General features: G+C 38.4%; 1 protein-coding gene across 4 annotated transcripts in view; it reads right to left on the bottom strand.

Moving 5' to 3' along the window:
- Window positions 1-1,237: 1,237 nt before the first annotated feature.
- Window positions 1,238-23,735, bottom strand: part of IFT56 (intraflagellar transport 56) — a 49,162-nt gene continuing 26,664 nt past the window's right edge. For 2 of the 4 annotated variants that reach the window (XM_061450642.1, XM_061450644.1), the window contains 7 exons: window positions 23,447-23,510; window positions 16,651-16,739; window positions 10,687-10,770; window positions 8,385-8,454; window positions 5,487-5,593; window positions 3,735-3,868; window positions 1,238-2,388 (listed from right to left, as the gene is read on the bottom strand). In XM_061450642.1, coding sequence (XP_061306626.1) covers window positions 2,277-2,388; window positions 3,735-3,868; window positions 5,487-5,593; window positions 8,385-8,454; window positions 10,687-10,770; window positions 16,651-16,739; window positions 23,447-23,510 — 660 coding nt within the window. In that variant the 3' untranslated portion in view covers window positions 1,238-2,276. Of the gene's footprint in view, window positions 2,389-3,734; window positions 3,869-5,486; window positions 5,594-8,384; window positions 8,455-10,686; window positions 10,771-16,650; window positions 16,740-23,446; window positions 23,511-23,735 lie in introns of those variants that run through there. The other 2 variants (XR_009742917.1, XR_009742918.1) reach the window with 1 other exon arrangement.

Here is a 23,735-nt window from a genome sequence, read left to right as displayed (position 1 = left end):
GCTGCTCTAGTTAGAGTACCTTGACTCCTTAAATTTCCACAATTCAGGGAAATATGCAAAAGGACAGTGATAACATTTTGTTAACTCTGCCTCAGAAACAGCTTTAGAAATTCTTGATTAACTTCCCTTTCTGTATCAGCTAAGGCAACTCCGATTCACACCCCTGTTCTTTGAAGGTGATCTCAGATTAAACAATGGAAGATGTTCTTAGAATGCATTTCTAAGGTAAAATAAACACCAATATTTCAGCATTTTCCTTGTTGTGCATTTTAATAGTACCTACATATCTGTTACATTACCACGATCCTAAATATGTAATATATCTTTCATTTCATCACTGCTGAAGGCAAAGCCCTGCAATCCCCTGTCTTAAATGACAAAAACTTTATTACCAGTCAATAAAAGGTACTGTGCTAAACCCCACATTATTTAGCATATCAAATAGGATTTTGTGACTCTAGTGAATAAAGGTGAGGTTTTTAAAAACTTTTTCATTGGTCAGGGGCAGAGAATTTAGAATTAGTCCCCAGGCCCTTATGCTGCAATGCCACCACACTTATTTCAGAAGATTCAACCAACATGTAAAATGGTCTGCAATAGACTTGGATGCTCTTCAGCTCTTCTGCAGGTTAAGCTTCAATAAAGGGAGTAATTACATGCATTTAACATCTGCTACAAAGCCACCAAAATGATTTTTCAAAGCTTTGTACCAAGACTTGTAATTGTATTCCTGATCAGTTTCCAAGTTAATTAAACTGGGAGGGAAAACAAAAATGCCTTTTACAAGTGAAACATGTTTTATAACTGCTTTTGTTTTATAACTGCTTTCAGTGAAAATACTGCTGCTTTCACACCTCTTTTGAATGAGTGCAACGTGTCCCCTGCCCATGCTGAAAGGCTCTATTATTGTTAGTATGATGGATCAGATTTCTAGATATAAATGCAAGTAGCCACAACTATCAATGTACTTCTAGATACCTGAATGATGATACCCACAGTTTTTGCTTAAAGCAAAAAAGTGCCAATGTTACATGGCAGAAATGTGTGTATGTTCCACATACACCCAGCCTCCTTATTTTCAGCAAACTACCATAAAATCAGGATCAAGGTCACTGGCTTACCTTAGACAGATTAATGAACATGCATTTAATGACCAGTCACAAATCTACCCTCTTCCACAGCAAAATTAATATACTATTTCAACTTTTGCAGTATGAAGCAACACAGACCAACAAGGCATTCCATTCAGAGCTTTAATCAAAGCATAGACAGTAGAGAATACAGTATTCTGAGTTTCCCCTAAAAAGATAAAAAAATACTTTGTCAGTATTTTACAGATCAACAAAATGTAAATTTTCCTTTTAGAAACAATGTACACGTTTTACACTACAAAAAGTATAATACATTTCTATGTTACAACTGATGCCTTCTTAGAATTATGTATTCCCTGAACTGTTCTCTTTAAAGAACAGGAGAGTATAATAAATCCCAAGTATAATAAATATATTGCTAATGAGGGTGGTAAATGCTGAAGAAAATTATTCAAAACATCCTGCTCTTTTATCCATCAGATTGCTAAACTAAATGGATCACTCACATGAATTATATTAACATGAATAAGTGTTTTGAGTGTCAAACCTCAAAGCAAGATTGAACAATACAGTCAGCCAAATGACCGTATTAGTTATTGAGATTTATCCAGAAAAGGACAGTGCTCAGAATATGGTTTGTATTTTACTCCAGACAGGTAATATACATAAGTGTTTACATATTATCTGATACCCTAGTACTCGCTTTTGGTAGTCACTGTCATCTTCTCTACATGCACGTTCCATCATTTGCTGAGTAGAGTCATTCAACAATTCTCAGTCACTCAACAAATAAGTCTTCTCCAGAGGGCAGAAGGCTTGCTGGAAAAAAAGCCCACAAAGCAGTCCAGTAACTTGTGTGGAGAAATCTGAGGAGCACTTTGACTCGTGGACAGTTGGAATTACTACTAAAAACCTGACAATTAGAATGAGGAATAGAGATTGATGCAACAGAAAAAGTACCAGTAAAGGTTTAAAAGCCAGCCAACCAAAAAAAAACCCAAACCAAACTTGCTGCATGTTTTGCAATCTCACTCCACTACACTGTTGCTCAGCTGGGTCAATCTGCTTGATCATTTAAAGTTTTGCAAGGAAGGAGATACCCAGAATGCACAGAAGAAACCAGGACCCACATCTTGAAGCCACACACAGAGCAGTAACTGACCCAGTTCATTCTGTGGCACTGACTTAAACAGGGACTCTGTTCTCCTTGGCCCACTTTTTCATGACACGGACAATGTATTCTACTTGAGAATTGCCAGTGCTCTTCAGAAGATGCAATACTTCCCGTAGAGTCTCTCTATAAAGGTGAAAAGCAAAGATTTAAATGAGGGCAAGACCCAGCTTATACAATAAACAACTACCCATATCCAAACTAGTTTGCAAAGCATGGTTCCTAGACAGAGGGGTCCATTCATCTGCAGAACAGTTAGAGGTAAAAATGCACAGTAGATGTGATCACAGGGAACACAAAACCCCCACCTTGTATTTCATTGCAATGAGAAATTAAAAGCAAGAAAGTCAGCAAAATGTAATTAGTTTGGAGTTTAGTGCTTGCATGTGTGTATATTCATATATAAATCTTTACTTTTGCAAAATAGCTCCCCAGAATAAAGCAAGCTTTTTTTGGTTTTGACTTTAATGCTGTTTGCTAGTCTTCAGTATGGAAACATCTAGCTTAATACTGCCAAAGCACCTTACACATTAATACAAATAACATGGAAATGAACATTACCAATATGATAAACCAGTATGAAGCTCCAGTTGACCAGCTAGTTTACTGCAAGAACTTGTATGCATACTGAAAAACAGGCAACCTATGTGTATTTCACTGTATCTACTGCAGTAATTGCTAAAAGGACACTTGAAGGGTGCAGTAGTTAATGAGATTACTCCAGCAGAGAGGGGAATACAAGAAGGGTGTAAAAGCCAAGATACACACCTACCAGTCATGTATGAAACAGCAACTTTGGCCAGGGGAGAATGGCCATCTGGCATTACAGAATATTCATGAGGGATCAGTTCTTAAATATAGCCCCAGTACTCTGTCTTATTCTCCCATCCAGTGAAATGGGCCGAAAGCAAATTATCAGTAACACAGGTAATTTCCCTTAAGCTTTCAAGTGAGTATATTTATCTGACATGTACAGTGTCTTCAGAAAGCAAATTTTAGTGAAAACACAGTCACATCTACTCACATTGTTTAGACAAATTGTGTCCTTCCAACAGCACTGAGTAAATGTTTTCTTAGTTCTGTTCTGTGAACCTTAAAATATCATGGGACCGTTTTCCATTCTTATGCCATTAACGTGAAATGAGGTGCTTTTCCCTCAGTTCATGAATATAGTACATTTATAATTTAACTTGTCCTAGTATTACAACTAATGTATTTTGGTTTCATACAGTTCATGGCATTAACTGATCAGTTACTCTCCACTATATATTCCAGAACTGTTTGTGTGGAAGATACACTTAAAACTGAATACTGCATATGGAACCACTGGCCAGAGTGTCCGTTTTCTGAAAGGTCAATAAAGAATTGGAAGAGGATACGCAGACCTAAAGCCGAGATGATGATTCTGGCGTACAGCTGACTGGAAGTAAGAAAAGAGCAAATTAAATTCAGATACAACACAGAATACTCACTTCGCTTCTTGTCCAGCTAAGATCATTTGAAAGACACCCACACAAGCACCTCTCTTGCCTTCCCAGTATTCGGTATTGCTGTCCAGTCTCTCCAGAACATCAAATGCTTTGGCTGAATAGTAAAACTGACGCAACTGCACAGAAAAGTGAAATGTCATTCCTGACAATATGACCATCTTTTAGAAGGGGATTAAAAATTGTGAGCTCAGTTTTCTGAAATCAGCACTAAGTCACGGAAGCAATGTGCATTTTGCCTTCATCAGTTGGCAATGATCTGCACTGTTGTTTTGATCGTATACAGGTAACACTAGCTTACAGAACATCTTTTTTTATGAGGTGCCCTATCCAGTGTTGTATATATACTGACTATACTGAAGTCCTTGACAAAACATCAACTTCCGACTAGTCCAAACATTTTAAAACAGAACCACTTTTCCTTATGTAGGTCACAGAGGATGGTCACAGAGACCTCGTGATGTCACAGGGACATATTTGATGTCTTTTGGCTTTAAATTGGAACTGAAGTTTTTCTTCACTGTTGCAGTACAGTACAAAGTAAGATTCAGTGACTCTGTAATACAAAATTTTCCTAAGCTTAGGAAGATCTTTGTACCTTATCATTTCTTCCTTCAGTTCTCTATTTGTAAATGTGAACAAGAAGCAAGTTGGTTGGCAAGTCAGTGTGAAAGGAGTGACCACACTAACTGACTTTTTATTTCAACATAACTCATGGACCTTATTTATGGCTGTGAGTATTCTTAACTTGGGCAAGACTGAAGAACAATGTTCTTTCTGGCTAGCATCTTCCCATAAGAGAACACAGAAGGTAGGCTGAGAACAACCTCCCATCCTTTGGTGGTTGGAAGTCGTTATCTGCTGAGAAAAATCCTGGATGGGCCGTGGGAGTTACTTTAGTCAGAGAAACACAGGTACTACGGGATGAACAGATGAATAGAAAATTCAATTTTCTTCAGATAAATGGTGATTTTAACCATAGGTGACTGGCAAGCACTTAAACAGGTGGGAATAAAGATAGTGAGTATAAGCAGGATCAAATGTGTCATTTAAAAAGATAAAAAATTAATACCAATCTCTCCAAACTGGCATCTGACCTAGTTCCATTAAGCAGATACTCGTTCAATGTCCTTCTATCTGACACAAAAGCAGTAAATGCTTTACCCCAAGTCATGTGCTTTTCCCTATACAGACAAGATGAGATCTTGCATGAAAAGCAGCAAGAAATTAGCCAGAAGTCCTGCGTCCCAGCTATCAGCATAGCAATGGGGCATAAAGCTACAATTAGTCTCAGGATGCTGTTGACCTTGCTCCATCACATTCATTCAGCGTTCTATTGAGTGAAGCCACTACGAGCTTTAAGGAAAAAATAACTGTCCAGGGAAAAAAAATGCAGCATAAGGTTCGTTGCTGAATCTATGCTAGATTTTTTTTTTTTTCTAAGAAGTTTCTTGTCATTTCTGCCAATAATGGCAGTATAAGAAACTGTTATTGACAGCTCAAGCATGGAGTAAATTATCAATGTTTTATTCGGGGGGCTGTTTATCAAGAAGGCCTGTAGGTTGAAATACTGACTAGACCTTGCCAACTCATCCACATTATTAAATATCCCGCTGTTATAAAAGAAAGTTCGCTAGTGATGACAATGATGAAAAGTATCAAAAAAAAAAAAAAAAGGCTTTTGGTACAATCACTGAATTAACATGCCATACACCAAGTTCTAAAGAGAAGACTCACTTTGTAACAATCATTGGCAATGAGCTGCAACAGGCTAAATGAATCTCCTGACGTCTCCATCTCCCGATAGAGCTTCCAGGCCAACTGTGGTTTCTTATTAACAATATCTGCAATAACAACAAACAGCTGGGATTGTGAAAAGAATATGCCCCATATAATACCCAGTGGCAGGTGGAATAAATGTTCCAAAATTTCTTTACTTAATATAAATGTATACCTCGCCCTGTGAGCATGACTTTGGGATGGGAAACTTGTCCTTATCTTCTGCCTTACTAGAAACAGCAGCCAATTCGTCAGAGAATAGCAACGTAAAGAGGAATAATTATAGCATTTACATCTCAGTTTGTATTTCACTGATACAGCAGTAAGCACAACTCTCGTGATTTAAGATGTGATTAAGGCACAGAATGGAAAGCATTAGACAAGTTATTTTGTGCAAGACAATGAACTGTAGAAATCCATTTAGATGGTGAGATTTAGGATTATGTATTCTTACACATGGAAAAATTTTAATTGGCACCAAACCGAGGTCTTTAATACTTGATGCCTACCTTGATCTAAACATTCAGTTCCCATGATTCATAACAAACCAAAAAGGGGTGTGTGTTTGTGAGTACGAAGCCCCTCCAAATGTAATGAAACCTGTCATTATATGTTTACTAGAAAAAATGTTTCCAAATTCCTGAGATTTTGTGCTGGCTTTAAATTTGTCTATATGACTAGAATTTTTCATTGGCCTTTAAATTTAAACACCACTGCTATACACAAATAGAAACAGAAGAATATGAATCTTCTGTCTCAGATAGTGAAATTCTACTAGGGTCTTTGAACACAAAAAAGTGCTAGTACTTGATTTTCTGGAGATAAGAACCCATTCTGTTGATACTGAGGTTGATATTGGTAATTCCAGACTCATTCAAGTACTGGGAGAAAAGAAAACAAAATTAAGTATCCCTTTCTTTTTCAAGTCTTATCAGTCTCCTTATCAAAGAGGAGCTGGCTGGTCACACATGTACTACTCATGCTTCTTCAAAAAGGGACAGTTTAGCTTATTATATCTGTGACCACTGTTCTAATGCGTATGTTCCAGGTAGAACGGGTGGCAGTCATCAACAATAAACATGTATTACCAAATCACAGGATTTATAGACACTTTTAATTTAGAAGACAGCAAGACATCAAATCAGGTTTTTCTCTCATCAGCTCCAGATTCCATACACAGTGGCAAACAGCCAGGTCTTAATCTCCAAATACCAACCCATCTGTCTAGAGAAATTGAGTACTGTGCTAATTCTGAGGTTTTTTACCTTATCAAGATGAATTTGATATAAATAGTACAGTTATGTCTTGCATCCAAAAAAGATGCATCTCTGGTACTTTTTGCCCTTTAGAAATATTTCAGCATTGGATTGTTTACGACTCAATACCTAATCATATTCTGACATGAATGTATTATGATCCTTTGTAATTTCTACAGCAGCCTTTATCCAGAAGGATCTAATATTGATTTACGTACTTGCCACAAAAAGATAACTACATTCATCACTGAGCAGTTGTTTCTGCAAAGAATTCTAGCAGCCGGAATACTAGCACAGAATGAAAAAACAAATTTTAAGACTGACACAGAAGAATACAGCAGCTCTACAGAAACTTCAGCAGGGATTCAGAATGGCAAAAGGCACACTCAAAAATAAAGAGTAACTCCTATGAAAGAGCTATAAAATTTTTAATTGATAACATGGTGTTAAGTCCACTTATATAGTAAGTGACACCTTCAAAGAGTTCTGCATCCCCAGATGTATATCAAAGAACTACTATAGCACAGAATCACAGGAATGAACACTGTCTACTGAACAACTTATTCGCTTTTCAATGAGAGCTCTTGTATCAAAAAAATTCACATAAAACATTCACATATAAAGCACTCAAACACAATCAGGTACCACAGCTTAATGAAAAAGGAAATAAACTGGCATGTCCTAAAATGGAGTCATAGATAGGCACCCATGGGTGTGATGTGCCTGCCTGAGAGATCATTTTAGAGATGTTTATCACATCTGCCATATGGCATAATGTCCCAAAACATGCATATTTACATTCCAAGTACAATTACTGAAAATGCTTCGATAAGAGAACATTTTTGTATTGAGGCACTGTAAGGAAAACAAATTAACCTATGGAGTCTTGAATCATTAGACAAGCCCACTTCTATACTGTTTTACATGTGGCACGATAGCTGTATCTGTACGGAGGTGTACTCTGCAATGTTTTAAAAACTGGTTCAAAAACCTAAATATAATTTGCTATAGGATATTAAACATAGCAAAAGTTTTCTGGGTTCAAGGGAAGAAAGGAAAAGTTTTTGGAAGAAAAACATGCTGAGATTATAAAGGACATCCCTCAGGCACAGAAGTTTGGAGAATATGAACAGTAATGCAGTAGGAAGAAAAATACTGTGTAAATTTGCCTGATTCTTCTCTTCCCTAAACAAGTGACATTGGCTCCTTCTGTAGGTAGACAGACTGTTGGGACTGACCCAGTATGGATGCTTCTGTGTTTTAGTCTGAACATTTTAAAAGTTGCAACTCAGTCTTTTGAGACAGAAAATCTTCACTCAAGCAATTGAGTAGACAACTGAGAAGAAAAAGGGTCACTAGTTAGGACAAAGCTGCATTGATGGAGCTGTAACAGCATTGCAGTGAAGCAGTAATTGCTTACTAAAGCTAGATGTATGAAAGGTGCAATAACCACCCACACTGTAACTAGTGCGATCAGCGTTTCACTTTCATAGTTTTGAATCCACCTACAACATTAAATTCAATTAGGAAAGTGGATTGCCAAGACTGATGCAATAGAGGAGGATCTGTATTCTGCAATGTTGAGAGTAAAGTGACTCACAGCAGCGAGCTAGCCAGCTAAGGTAAACAAAATCACGCTTTATCTTCTCACTCTGGATCAAAAGGAACACCTGAAGGAAGAAGGAAAATAAAAGATTATCCATGCACGTACTTTTAAACAAACAGAAGGCAGATCTGCCTCGTTTCAACATGCAGCTAAGGCTGAAGCCACATGAACGACTGCTTCTAGAAGAGATAGGATATGCAAGTGCAGTGTGGGGGTATCTCATCTCTCTGTGTCAAGTATGTGGAGGATTCAAAAAGGGCCATGCTTATCAAGGGACTTCTGCAGCTTCGAAACAGCAAGCTGTGAGGAGGGTGCGGCCTACTCTGAACAAGTGCCAGTGGGTGGCTATGCAACACAAACAGCACAAAGGAACACTGGGCCTGTGGGAAAAGCTATTTGGAATGTGTTTGTTTAGAAAGCAGTGCAAGCAATTACATTAGCATCTTCTTGAAATACCAGAAGTTTCACATATATATGAGCCTTTCCTCCCCATACATGTCAGAGAGAATTCCAGGTCAGCAATAAACCATTTCCAACCATTTCAGATTCAGTAAGGTTCTGAGCCAAAACATTTGTCTTTTCTAACTTACTGTACAAATACCGGTTTATTACATTCTACATCTAAAGGGATGTGTGTGGAAAAGTTATACATTTAATAGTGTATTCTGGCTTTTCTCACAGAAAACAGCTATTTATGCCCCTCTGCAGGTGTATCTGTAGCTATGCTAGGATGCTACTGGCAAAACTCCAAATACCTTTATAAGAACAGATATATGTGCTGGAATAGGAAGTTCGACAAATTACTGACATTTTTATTGGCTAAACATTGCTGATCCCCTAATTTGGGCTGGGGGGGGCAGGGGTTGGGAAGAGGGGAGGCGGTGGTGAAAGGAGGGGAAGGGGTAGGAGGAAAGAAATAAAAAGAAAGCAGCATTGTCACTGTAAGTAGCACTTTATCATAGGTTTATTTCATTACTTCCAGGGAGGTGAGCTTTTAAATAAGTGCTATATGTGGAGGTATTTTACAAGTTTATGAGACACTGGAGGAGGGTGATCTTGCTATGAGACTATCATCACAATCAAACATCACACCTTAGGCCAGACTAATCAATGTAATTACATAATTCTGTTATTTAAATACATCAGCTATAAGCCCAAATTTATATAGAATCATTTGTAAGAACATAAGAGGGAAAATGTGGATTAACAGCAGTTTACAGATCTGTGTTTCTTTGTTGCCTGGCTGCAGCTAAAGCTTACTTGCAGCATTACCATTTTTATGAAGTCTCAGGAATCACTGTAGCCTGGTAGCATAGTTTTGAAAGAGTCAGCTACATGTTCATTAAGCTAACTAAATTTAAGGTAGGTGAATCAAAATATATATCCATTTTGCATGATGGTCTTGGATATTTTTCTTAAAGACAGATGCAATTTCAAGTTACAGAAATTAAGGGAGTGGGTGTGGGGACGGAGAGGGGGGAAGAGAAAAAGAAAAAAACAGGGGCCTCCATTGTTGAGAAACCTGAAGAGTTAAAAAGTCAAAAAGACAGGAAAACCAACCAAACAAAAAAACAAACAAAAAACCCCAACCCAAACCAAACCCCCCTGTATGATTCACTTTTGACTACATGATTGTTTTGTTGGGATTTTTTCTGGCTTCTTTCTGGTCTTGCAAAAAATGTTGCTTCCATCTTCATAATACTTATTTGCTTTTGCATATTTTAGTTGTAATTAAGTTTCTAGTGCACACAGACACAAAAAATGCTGTGTGTAGACGTTAATCTCTTCCAGCTGCATCTGGATGCTGCTGAATAAGATAGTGAGCATTTCCTCATTTCCCTGCACATCTCCCAGAGGAAGACATACATCTATTTATTTATTTATTTATTTATATACAATTTTCTAGGGACACCTAGAAGCTCCTAACTACTTGATGTCTTTTACTCAGCATGCCCTTGTCAGCCTGAACAATAAGACTGCCTGGGATCCCAGACAAAGTGTAGGAAATCTGATTAAGAGGGCATTCTTTGATCAATTAGAGATAGCTGCAAGCACTCTTGTGATGCACCACAAGCAGCATGGCTTCCCGTATAGCTCACATTACAAGATTAGCAAGATAATCTTTTCTGAATGGTGTTCACTGAGAATTTCACTTCCTCTAAGAAGGGGAAGATGATATTCTACACAACCTGCTTATTTTCAACCGACATGAAGATCTGGAGCAAAAAAAAATGAAGGAAAGAGGAAAGTATGTGGGAAATGTTTCCACTGTTTTTTAAAGAAAGTAAATGCATACCTCTTCAGCCTCATTAAAACAGCCTGTGGCAGCTTTGGCTTGGGCATAGTTGAAGTTAAAAGTATCATCATTGTAGAAGTAACTCTGGAAAATAAGCCGCACAGACAAAATCCAAATAAATAAGACAAAATCCCTCCTCCCATGGTATAACAACATTAAAAATACCCCTGCTCTCCAATCTGAGTTAGACTGTAACAGGACAATGGGAAGGAAAAAGAAAAACCCACATTATGAGCATACGGCATTTATAAACAGTGGGTAGAAAATTACGGACTGACTTTCCATCCTACATTCGTGACTACAAATACAGCTGGAACATTCCACAACATTAACCATGAGATGTCTGGGGAGTGCTCCAAGATCAAAATTGCAGTGGCAGCTTTTGTGGGTATAATTTTCACTTTAGGCTTGTGAAGACACGCTGTGCTGCCACGGTCTCTTTCACCTCCCAAGCACTTATTTCACCACTAGGGTGGTGAATAAGTAGTTGACTCCCTAATGGCTTAAGGAGATAAACAGTTTGTTTTTCCACGACTTCTCAAGGTGCAACAAGAGATCCTGTGTATCTGGCTGTGTGATACATGCTAGTCTGACACACTGGATCCCATGATGGAGGTGGAGCTGCAGTAGCAGCTGTAGGCAGGCAGCACACCTGCCTGGTGTGTAAAAGGTGCAATGAGACTTCTTTGAGCTCAGGCTTTGCTTACATGCACTCTATTCGATGTGCAACACCACATTTTTCTCTCCCATGATATTAAACTGGACAAACCCAGTTAATGACAAGTCAGGTTGATCTGCATCTTTTTTGAAAAGCTGTACGTGCCAAAACAGGAAATGTAACTCTAGGTATAAGTTAGCCTGATATTTGGGTTTGACCCAAATAGCTTAGATTTGATAACGGTCATATGTCCGGATTGAAGTACAACTCGGATGACCAAAAGCTGTGTTCTCTGTTCAGCACTTACACTGCTACACCAAGTAGACCTGGTAGAGCTAAGGTGGAACACAATACCACAACTACAACCGTAGATGGAATTGAGGATCACTGCCGAGCAGAGGTGCAGTGCTTATGAAAAAGCATGGGAAAAAAGCAGGGTGGTTTATGCAGTATAATTGCTGTAACAAAGGCCTTCCTGGGTGCATAACAGCAAGGTGTGTGGAAGAATCGTGGAATCAACTAGGTTGGAAAAGACCTTTAAGATCATCAGTCCAACTGTTACCCCAGAACTGCCAAGTCCTGGGATGGGCCCTAAACCATGTCACTAAGGGCCTTGTCTACAAAGTTTCTGAACACTTCCAGGGACAGTGATTCCATCACTTCCCTGAGCAGCCTGTTCTAATGCCAGATCATCCTTTTGGTAAAGAAATTTTTCCTAATATCCAGTCTAAACTTGATTGGATATTAGGCACAGCTTGAGGTTGTTTCCTGTTGTCCTATCACTTGATACTTGGGAGAAAAGACCAGCCATCTCTTTGCTCCATCCTCCTTGCAGGTAGTTGTAGAGAGCAATAAGATCCTCCCGAGCCTTCTTTCCTACAGACTACACAACCCCAGTTCTCTCAGCCATTCCTCATAAGACTTGTGCTCCAGGTCCTTCACCAGCTTCATTGGCCTTCTCTGGACCCACTCCAGCAAGAAGAAATGTTTTTCCTTATATAGCATCTACAAAAGAAACAGAACTTCTGTAGGAAGATACAATTTTTGTTTTGTTCCCTCATTAAGAGCAAGGAGGAGGCAAAAGGCATAGGCATACTTGGGACTGTACAAAAGATATGAGAAGAAAGGGGTAAACCCCCTTCCCAGAGCTCTCTATCTTCTTTCATGATGTAGGGACACTTGAGGAACTTCTTCTGTTTCCTGTCGCAGACAGATAACAAAGGGTGTTAATCCCATCCACCCACATACATCAAGCTAGTGCCTTGATAGGAGATGGGAGGGAGAGGGAGCACATTTTCTCAGATGTCTATATTAGAGTTCAAATATAGCAAGCTATAGCAAATATAGCAAGCTATGTAAAAGCATGAGGATGAACCAATCAGCTGAATCTTACACTCAGTTTGTGAAAACATTTCAGTACCCTTAGGGTGAACTAATGGGTTTCACCACATGAGAATTACAACACGTTGCTGTATTCTTCCTCAATGATAGTTTCATGTGCATCAGCACAAGTCCCAGGTTAAGCAAAGCTGGTGAGCATAATGCTAGTTTTACTGCATGAATAGTTTCTTCTTTTACTGCATGAGTAGTTTCGTGGGGGAATGGCTTTAAACTCAAAGAGAAGAGATTTAGACTAGATATTAGGAAAAATTCTTCAATATGGGAGTGGTAAGATACTAGCACAGGTTGCCCAGAAGCTGTTGTTGCTCCATCCCTGAAAGTGTTCCAAGGCCAGGCTGGATGAGACCTTGAGCAACCTGGTCTAGTGGAAGATATCCCTGCCCATGGCAGCAGGGTTGGAACGAGATGATCTTTAAGGTCCCCTCCCACTCAAACCATTATATAATTCTATGATTCTTCTGTTCAAACAGCCCCTATGTATTTTTTAATGAAAATGGAAAAACAATTCTGTCAACAACAAAACTCAAAAACAATGTCATTTTATCCTAACTGCATAATTGCTAGAGACCACACCTGCTGCAAAACCCAAAACCAACAGAAAGGAACTAGTGCTGCTGATAGTGCAACACACTCGCAGCAACTAGATGTTTTGTTTTGTTTTTTCAAACTACAATACATGTACTGCACTTCACTCTTGTGAGGTCTTTTTAGTGGTCTTCAATCATTTCATAAAACTAACTGTGCTCTGAGTGATGTCCATTTCAATGACATGCTCAGATACCCAGTTGAACAATGAAGCATTAATTGTGGCTAGAACTCAGCTGAGCCTGAATTAGCTTGTCTTCTCAGTCGATCGTCAGTGTTATTGTGTCACCCCCAGGGCAGCTGGCAATACATTTATAATAAGGTATCCTTTTGAGACGTTCTCATGCCTACAGCAGTTTTAATCAATCATGAATGAAGGTGGTGTTTCCTGAGAGAACATAATGCAAACAATCTTCACGAGTGCACAGCTCCACTTAAAGAGCTGCAGAGATTCTATTAAACTTTATTCCTGTGAATGAAGCACAAAAGTCACTGTAAAGCCACCTAAACCTTGCCTATAACATGGCACAGGAAGAACTGTTTGCATCCCTATGCCCTGAAGAGAAAGGGAATGACCTAAGTAAATCTGAGCAGTGGATAGTCTCAGCTAAAAAATTATGAGAATGATGAACTACTTCAAAAGGATCATGCAATGAAAGTGGTAGTAGGCAGAAGACTATTGTCCTTAGTCCCTGATATTTATCAACTGCATTATGTTTCAAATACCAGCATTTATGATTCCCTTCAAGAATTTAACAAATATGTATTTTACTTAAGCTTAATCGTATTGCAACTTCCTAGATGCAATCTATAAAACCATCCAAAATTGCAATCTCAACCCTACCTTGAACTATGACAATGAGTTCCATAAACCAACTGTGTTCTGAGAGGGACAAAATGCATTTTCTTGGAAAAGACACTGAGTTTGCTGTAATCCCAACAAGCTGTATCTTGTTTTCAGCCTCTCCTAATACAAATGGAGGTTTCAAATACACCTTATTTATTCTAATCCTCATTTTGTATGATTTTCTTTTCTTAACTTCCCTCTGTAGAAAATGTCTATCTTCTAGATCTCTTTAAATAATATTTCAATTTCTAGTTATTGTCCAAATCGCCTTACTTTCAGAATTTGAGGGGGTCATGGTCAGTATTTCAAATAAGAGTACAACACTGTGCAATGAAAGGCATCAATCTTTTTTTTACACTGAATTTTCTTTACCTAGCTTAATATTTTGTTTCACCCTTATAATGAAAACCAAGGAAGTATTATCTTTGCTTAAATATGGGTCAAATCAAAACAGACATATGGTTACTGATGCCAAGGTGTGTATGTGTGGGCAAGTCCAGCTTGCAAGCTGAGATCCACATATGTATGTTATGTGTCACAGTAGTTCTGCATGCTTTCAGAATAGATTAAGTTTTTAAAACAAAATACCCAAGCACAAGTAGTCAGATAACCCTTCCCCTCTCCTATGCACACATAATAAAATTGTTTCTCCCAAATCTCACAAGGTCAAATTCTCCTTCTAGTTGATAAATATAGCAGGATTGAAGGCTTGCATACTTGTACCTGTCACTATTTCTGCCTCCCTCCTGACAGTTTTTAAACATTAAATCTATTCCTCACCTATACTTTCACTGCATAGGCTCTTACTAACATCTTACAAAATAACACCAAGTATTCTGTGCTCTTCCTTTTCCCTTCAGATTTTCTTTCCAACCCTTCCTATGACACTTTCCTTTATACTCTCACAGATGCATAATTATCTCACCTAATCCTCCCCCCGTAGCAATTCTCTTGCCTCATGACTTTGACCTATCCTCTGCTCACTCCATTGCCTGCTTTCACCCTCTTAATTTCTGTTCAGCGTCTTGTTTGTTTCTGGCTCTTTTCTTTACAAATACTAGCCTTACTTTCCAATATTAATGACAAAACCATTTGTTTCCCCAGATGATACTCTCTCTCTCTATCCTTTCTCAGTTTTTCCAAATACCTTGGAGGTGGTGAGTAATCACGTTTAACTTTAAACTTTTCAGGTTAGAACTAGTTGTTTAAGAACTTTTTAAAGGAAATAGCATGAGCTAGGCATTTCTATGGGGTGACTCATTGCATTCTAAGGAAAGTGTAAGAAATACATAGGATGAATTTTCCTCTGGCTTACAGCCACTTGGGATTTCTTCAGTGATGTCTTTCCAGATAAAGTTTAAAAAGACTGCACCTTCATTTTTCACCCACCAGATGCTTTTGCCACCATTACACAGAATCACAGAATAGTTAGGGTTGGAAAAGACCTTAAGATCATCTAGTTCCAACCCCCCTGCCATGGGCAGGGAAAGCTCACACTAAACCATGTCACCCAAGGGCTCTGTCCAACCTGGCCTTGAGCACTGCCAGGGCATGTTTTTCTTTAGATCTCACCCACCTTAGAACATTGCGATTTTGCTTATCACGTGTATCTCCTTAGTAATTTCTTTTTAGATACTTAGTCCTCTTCCTACCAAATACAGAGTTCTTACACCTCTAGTTTCAAATAATTGGAACAAAACTCCAGTTGTCTAACTCTATAATCACACTCCAGCCTCTCTTTCCTCACATCTGACTTATAACTGGGTATCTGCAAATTATACCCATTTTATCCATTGAATTTTGGTAATCTGGTAATGCTGTATTATGACAACCGCAAACACCTCCTCTTACTTTGAAAAATGCAACATTGCCTGAAGGGTACCACTCAGATTATTTCTGCAAAAATAATATTCTTAGCTTACTGCTTTGGTAATAATGCCCTATCTTAGCTGTTCAGTGGCTGCTCTCCCTGTAAAATATAAGCATTTCTACTTTCAGAATCTTTCATGTCCTATATTCCATACACAGTCTTGTTCATTAAAATGATGTTCACAATATGGCAACTGACAATAGTCTCCATTGCTTATTGGGTAAGCCTTGAGAAAACATTTGGTTGGTTGGTTTGTTGGCTTTTCTCCATGTTGCCCACTCCATAAATACCCACATTTTTTCATTGTCTTCCTATAATTATCTTCCTCATGTTCTGTGATGCCACCAGAAAGCCTGATAATGGTTAAATTGCAAGTATGAGGAAACCATCATGACCATCATGCTGCACAATGCTATCTTAAAAGCGGCTTCTTCACATTTTGAGCCTTTTGCTGTACCTGACCACATACATCTCACTTGTTCCTGTGTTCTGTTGTTACTGTTGTTTCTTTATCCTTTTATGTTTACACAGTGTCTCATACAGTACAGTCTAATTCCATTAGTATTCATTCCATGCATTAGAGTACTAAATAATAATACTAACCTTGACTGAGTTGAGGTAAATCAGGACGTTACCAAACTGTCTAAGAAGAAAGAAGTGGGAGGACATGCACTGTCTTCCTGGAATGGTATCTAAAATTCAAAAGAGAAATGCAAACTTGTAGAACTTAAAAGTCACATGGTAATGGAAATCACTGCCAAGGTTGCTGGCAACTGTGAAAGCAGCTAACTTCTAAAAATAGCATAGCTTGCCTTTTCAGGCAAAGGACCATACTAGAGGTTAGAAAAACTATTAGTTCATCTTGTCAACTTTCTCTACAGCATTCAATAACTATTGCAAGACTGTATTCAACAGCAAATTCTACAGAGACAAACTGTTCAAGTAACAGGCCTTCTCCATGACACAATTTCCGTAGCATAATTTTACTGAGAGTTATTCTCACTCTTAGGACTCTTCATACAAAGCCTGAGTTCATTACTCTAACCTAGCTAGCCTTTTTTTTTTCCATAGAATCATAGAATCAACTAGGTTGGAAAAGCCCATTAAGATCATCAAGTCCAACCTTTAAAATTAAGCTTTTCAGTTATCCTGGACAAAGAAGCTCAATATATGTCCAGTGATAGGACAAGGGGCAATGGGTGTAAACTGGAGCATAGGAGGTTCCATGTGAACATCAGGAAAAATTTCTTTACTGTGAGAAGTGACAGATCACTGGAACAGGTTGCCCAGGGGGGTTGTGGAGTCTCCTACGTTGGAGATATTCAAGGCCCGCCTGGACAAGCTCCTGTGTGATGTACTCTAGGTTACCCTGCTCTTGCAGGGGGGTTGGACTAGATGATCTTTTGAGGTCCCTTCCAACCCTTGGGATTCTGTGATATTTTAATTTCAGTTTCCCTAAGAAAGTAAACCTGATACGCTGAAAATACTGGTATTAAACAAAACAAAACAAAACAAAAAAAACAACAAAACAAAACAAAAACCACACAGGAAAACCACTGAATGAAAAAAGACAATATGAAAATTAACTTCCATGCATTTGGGATTACCACATTGCTCACAAGTGGTGACGCCGTAAATAAATTAGGCATATCAGTACAAATAAGTGTCAGCAAACTTTGCTGCCACTATGTTATTGTAAACTTTTTGCCATCATACTATGCTGTAATCTACCCCAAAACTGCATGCTGTGCTACTTGAGAACTATTTTGAAACTTTTTTAGAGATTCCAAAGTAAGCTCACTAGGACTAATTTTAATAAGACTCAAGCAGCAGAGACTGGTCAGAGATGGATCACAGAATCATAGAATGGTGAGGGTTCGAAAGGACCTTAAGATCATCTAGTTCCAACCCCCCTGCCATGGGCAGGGACGCCTCACACTAAACCATGTTGTCCAAGGCTCTGTCCAACCTGGCCCTGAACACCGCCAGGGATGGAGCATTTACCACTTCTTTGGGCAACCTGCTCCAGCACCTCACCACCCTCACAGTACAGAACTTCTTCCTTATATCTAACCTGAGTTTCCCCTGTTTAAGTTTAAACCCATTACCCCTTGTCCTGTCACTACAGTCCCTGATGAAGAGTCCCTCTACAGCATCCTTGTAGGCCCCCCTCAGATATTTGAAGGCTGCTACGAGGTCTCCACGCAGCTTCTCTTCTCCAGGCTGAACAGACCCAACTTTCTCAGCCTGTCTTCATACGGGAGGTGCTCAAGCCCCCTTATCATCCTCATCACCCTCCTCTGGACTTGCTCCAACAGCTCCATGTCCTTCTTATGTTGAGGACACCAGAACTGCACACAGTACTCCAACTGAGGTCTTACAAGAGCAGAGTAGAGGGGCAGGATCACCTCGTTCGACCTGCTGGTCACGCTCCTTTTCATGCAGCCCACAGCATGGGTGCTTTCTGGCCTGCGAGCACACACTGCCAGCTCATGTTCAGTTTTTCATTGACCATCACGTCAATGTTGGTCAAGGCCTTCTCTGCTCTGAATCTCTTCTCTGCCCAACCTGTAGCTGTGCCTGGGACTGCCCTGACCCAGGTGTGGGACCTTGCACTTCACTTTGTTGGATGAGCCCAAGCAACAGCTAGGAAGGCACAAATGCAAGTGATGTCAAATCACTACTACTTCATGATGTCAAATGATCATTATCACAGTATACCATCCTCCATGTATTTTTAGTGAAAGATTTTATTAAAAAAACAAGAAGAACATCTGTAAATCTCACACATCTCAGCAAAAACTACTGGCAAAACCCCTAGAATTTTATAGTCCTAGTTCATCCCATGTGACTCATGCAGGAAGAGAAAAAAAGTTCTCGTTTTGAAAAATTTCTTAGGGTGACCTAAGAATACCTTGAAGAAAAGACTGCACAAAGTCCAGAAGAAGTGTTTCATTTCTCCCACTCACTTGGTCCTGAAAGAGGAACAGTGAAAATGAAAGGAGTGCTTTCCTCCATTATCTTTCCAGTGTTTTTAGGACAGTTGGTAAGACTGATGTTAAGCACCAAGAAACACTGCACTTAATGGAAATGTTGATGTTAATTTACTTTCACTAATGTTCCTCTTGCCCTATTTCATCCTTAACTTATCTCAGAAACCTGGTCTGTTTAATTTTCCACCCAGTTGAGACTCTGGGAGAAGAGCATGAGAATTAACTATAAAAATCTAGTTATATCCTCCTTTGTAATCCCAGTTCTGTCATGTCACTGGGATTAAGAATGCTTAATAAGCTTAAAAAAAAACCAAACCCAAAGCAGTAAACCAAGCTGCTGTTCTGGGTGTTATTTACTGCTGCTAGAGGGAGAGTATAGACTCCTACATTGTAAGTGCTTCCTGATTTGAGGGATTTGGGGGTTGGTCTTGGTGGGGTTTTTTTGTTTGGGTGTCCCTAATCCTCCTAAAGTACATAACTTTCAACATGACATGAAATGTGCACATGTACAAACACATTACACTGTGTTTTTCCTAAACTCTCTGATGTTGCTTTTTTCTTAATGCAGTCATGGGATTTCTACAGTTAACAAGAGCAAGTCAGAAAGAAATCTGTAATGAAAAAATTTTCCACATCTTCATTTTAGTCCATTAATTTTTGATAATACACATTAAAATCAGGAGCCCTGTAGACACAGTTGAGAGCAAAGGATTTATTCACTTTAGTGAACACAACCTACTTTTGTAACAAAGCAGCTAAGTGATTTGATAAAGATCTTAGACAATCTAGTGGTACAAGCTCCTTGCAAGGACTGGCCCAATGGGAAGTGTTGAAGCATGACTTACATGCTTGAATAGCAGGAGCAGGGCTGGCTATTTAGCAAAACCCCAAACAGCAAGAATTCTGTTCTTAATCGTAAATCCAGCAAAACAAAGGCAGCAGAACAAAAATGACCACAAATATACAACATAGTGGCTAACATGCTAAGTTACGTAAAAACATTAAAATTATCCCATTGGAGCCAAAGTCTATCTGGTTCAGAAGCTTGCTGAATAAGAATATAGGTATCAAAAGAATATATTCTGATTTCAAATGTAATACAGGCTGTGCTATGTAATGCCACTTCCTTTGAAGTTTCTCCTAGCTTCCAACAATCTGCACTGAAGACTTCCTAATCATCACTGAAATATTGTGTTAAACAGCCACTGGGCTTTTCTTGTCTTTTTTTTTCCTCATACCTTCTCATTTTCACAAGATTCTGTATCAAAAAAGTTGTGTTATTTGAAAAAGTAGTTCATGCTCTTTATTTTAATTGTCTTGCATAATGTCAATGATCCTTGGTTTTTGTATGGTACAGTAACTAATTCTTTTCTATTCCTCTTCTCCTTGTCATGTATGATGTTCTGTATTGTGAATGTAACTAAACCCAGTCATTATTTTCCAGGCCATGTATCCTCTTTCTCTGATCATCTTTGCTGTCCTTATTGTACCCTTTCATTTTTTTTTAAATGTAAGAACTAGAACTGCAGACAGTATTCCAGAAAGGAAACTGTTTTGGTATACAATGTGTCCTGGGTTCAGTAATTACTTTGTTTTGTTCTCTCTTTCCTCATTAATTCCTAAAATTCTCTTCAACTTTTCTGATAATTTTGCAAATACAGTTTAAGGTGTCCCGCCCCCACCATGGACTACTTTGCATTTATCAAAGCTAAATTCAATTTGCATATTAATACCAAGCCTCAGATATTCTTCCACAGCTTTCACCATTCTGAAAGCTTTCATTTTTCCTTCATTGGGTAATTTCGTACCATTGGCAAACCTAGTCATGTCATTATTTGTCCCCTATACCTCATTAATTATGAATACAAGCCCTTTCTTTAAAGAAACAAAAGGCTCCTTCAAGTGTTCAAATCAGGTGCATTTTATCCTTTTCACTCCTACTTCAATAAAAAAAATTCTGTTAGAAATGAGAAAGGTTATTATGTAGCTTCCTTTCTTGAAATTAGTACTGTGGGATTTTTTTGAGGTATTTGCTAACACATGGATTTTGAATTTGATTATACTCGGATCACTATATTGAAATGGGATTTTCATTATAAAATTTCTAATCAGGTTCTATGTAATCTTTGTATTGGTCTAGAGTCACTTGCTCACTTGTGTGTCCTGTAAGAGAGATGAAAACTTGGCATTTAAAAATGAATTCTTTGTATCATGCTATGTCATTGCATTTAGTAGGCCAATATGGGCAGAACAGAAGTCTCCAACAATTATTTAATTATCTTTCTATATAAAATCTCTAACCTCTTTAATATGCCACTCACTGTTCCCATCCAGGCTGGCTGGTGAATATTTAGCCGTAATATGATAACTCCTATTTGAGCATGTCATTTAAAAAAATTTCATGTTAATCACTAATAAAGAAAATATATTTACTTTACTCTGAGAGAAGGTTTCTATAACATTTAGAACCACTTCTCCACTAGCATCATCTATTTAGTAATACTGCATTATAGATTAAATAGGAACAATATTCTACATGTTACCTTTCTCCTATCACATTTAAAAATTATTTTAGGTTGATACCTTCCTCTTCTAAACCCAGGTGCTCTAGTTTATTCATCTTCTTTTAAAGCATCTAATATTTGTCTAAAACCACTTACATATTTGGTTTTCATGTGTTTGCTTTTTGTTTTGTCCTATCTAAAGTGAATTCTGTTTGCCTCTTCTATTTCCTGTGTGCAGTTTGTTTACCTCCACCTGTCCTTTATTTGAAGCTACAAAAACCCCCACACTATTTCACCTTTAAAGGAGGAGTTACTTTGAACTGCGTGCTCTTCTGTATGTCAGCTTTCTCCCACAAGTTTCTAAAAAGATGAAAAAGCAGTTTTTACATGGAAGTACCAAGACTCTAAGATGCTTGCAGTGGAAACCAATGTTTCCACTTACCTTTAGTTGGAACCGATCCTTCCCATAGGCTCATTTTTTCCCAAATAACCCACCTTCTTAATTGAACTACATTTCTGTTCTTTTATTCTTTTTTTTCCTCTTCTCTTCCCCTCAACCATACCTCAAATCTCAGCCTCTATATTGTTCTGCATATGGGTTTAAAAATATTTCACAATAAAATTAAGTCTTCTAGCTTCCTAACAATTTCAATTTGGGGTTTGGGTTACATCTTCACTATACATCTTTTCAGGGTATCTCTTCTCAGACTACCTCTGCATTATTTTTATCCATGTGTGCTACAGTCACTCATGACACCTGCATGAATGTTATGGGCATTAAGAGGTCTACCACCATTTTATCACTCACGCTGTGACTTTACTGGCATCACAAACCCTGTTAGTTACATGCCCAATGAATTCTCCACTACTGCAGTTCATATTGCTTCTTTCTGTTAACTTGGATCCCAGCTCCAAAGGGAAAGCCGCAATGCAAAAGGAATGCGTTAGAAAAACCTCATCTATGGAATCACTTCCAGCCTTCCAACATGAAGCACTCTCCTGCATAATCTCAACAGAATAAGGGCTGCAAGGGCTGAACATAATGGCTCAACAGTATTTCTGAAAGTTTCATCAGTGCTGCCGCTCTGCCTCTTGAGCTCCTTCTCTTTAGTCACCATGGACACAGGAGACAATGTTCTGTCTCTGAGGACTATAAGCTCTCTGCACCATAAACATGCTTAAGTTTTCCACCTAAAGAAACAGTTCTAGAGACAATGCCTACAATCGAAGCGCCATTTTGGCTGAATTTCTGTGTTCCAGCTACTGTCTTTTTATTTGGGATTTTGGTTTTACTTTGCTAAGGAGAAGGGAAAACAAGGTCTTGTTTTGGTATGTTATTGAATAAGTAAATATTGAAAATATATTGATTTTGTTGTTAAGTTTCATTTTTGCTTTCTTGTTTTTTTTTAATTCCACCAAAGAGTTAGTCACAGAGCCTCCATTTCTCTCTGTTGTCCAATTCTTCTTTACATTTTTATCATCCTCAGTTCCAGGGCACACTCAGTGCTAGAACTCTATGAACTCGATAGGCATTTGCTAGCAGTCCTAGATTTGTACCTGTGAGGCATCAGCCACACACTTCCTCTAATTATGCTGTTGTCTTCTGTTTCTGTAATGGGGATTATTAGTCAAAGGCAAACTGCCACAGAATCTATCAGTGAAGACTAGCAGCTTGCAGTATAGCCTCTTTTCCAGCCAAATTCATGTAGTAAGGTTTAGAATCGAGACTGCTAATTTAAGCTTGCAAATTTGTTTTCAAATATATGTTAGACTGTTACACTATACAACAAAATACCTAGCAAGTGTCATGCTAACAGTCAGCAGTTAGACAGAGATATGATGGTATATATTTGGATACTGTAAGAAGGATTACATAATGGAGAAAGAACATTTCAAACATACCACATTCACTGGCTGATTCACCCACCAACTGGAAAAACTGCTGAGCAATTTTCAGATGATCTCTCTGGGAGACAAAAGAAAAAAACAAAACCAACATGAGTTCCAGAGCTGATGCTCCAATACACAGTGAAAATACACGCTGAGGAACGGACAGGGATGTACCACTATATATGCCTAGAAGGCAAACAGGCCTTTTGGAAGCAGGACAGAAAAGTCAAATTCACCTTGATTTATTGTCAGGACTAGCAACAGAGATTTGCATTTCACTCATTCTAGATCGAGTATTATA

The sequence above is a fragment of the Pezoporus flaviventris genome, unplaced genomic scaffold (genome assembly GCF_033815535.1).
Source record: "Pezoporus flaviventris isolate CSIRO_AGI_PZ_B2104156 unplaced genomic scaffold, CSIRO_AGI_Pfla_v1 ptg000011l, whole genome shotgun sequence".
NCBI classification, from domain to species: domain Eukaryota; kingdom Metazoa; phylum Chordata; class Aves; order Psittaciformes; family Psittacidae; genus Pezoporus; species Pezoporus flaviventris.
The sequence above is the reverse complement of the archived record's forward strand: the minus strand, read 5'-3'. Positions and strand labels throughout refer to the sequence as shown.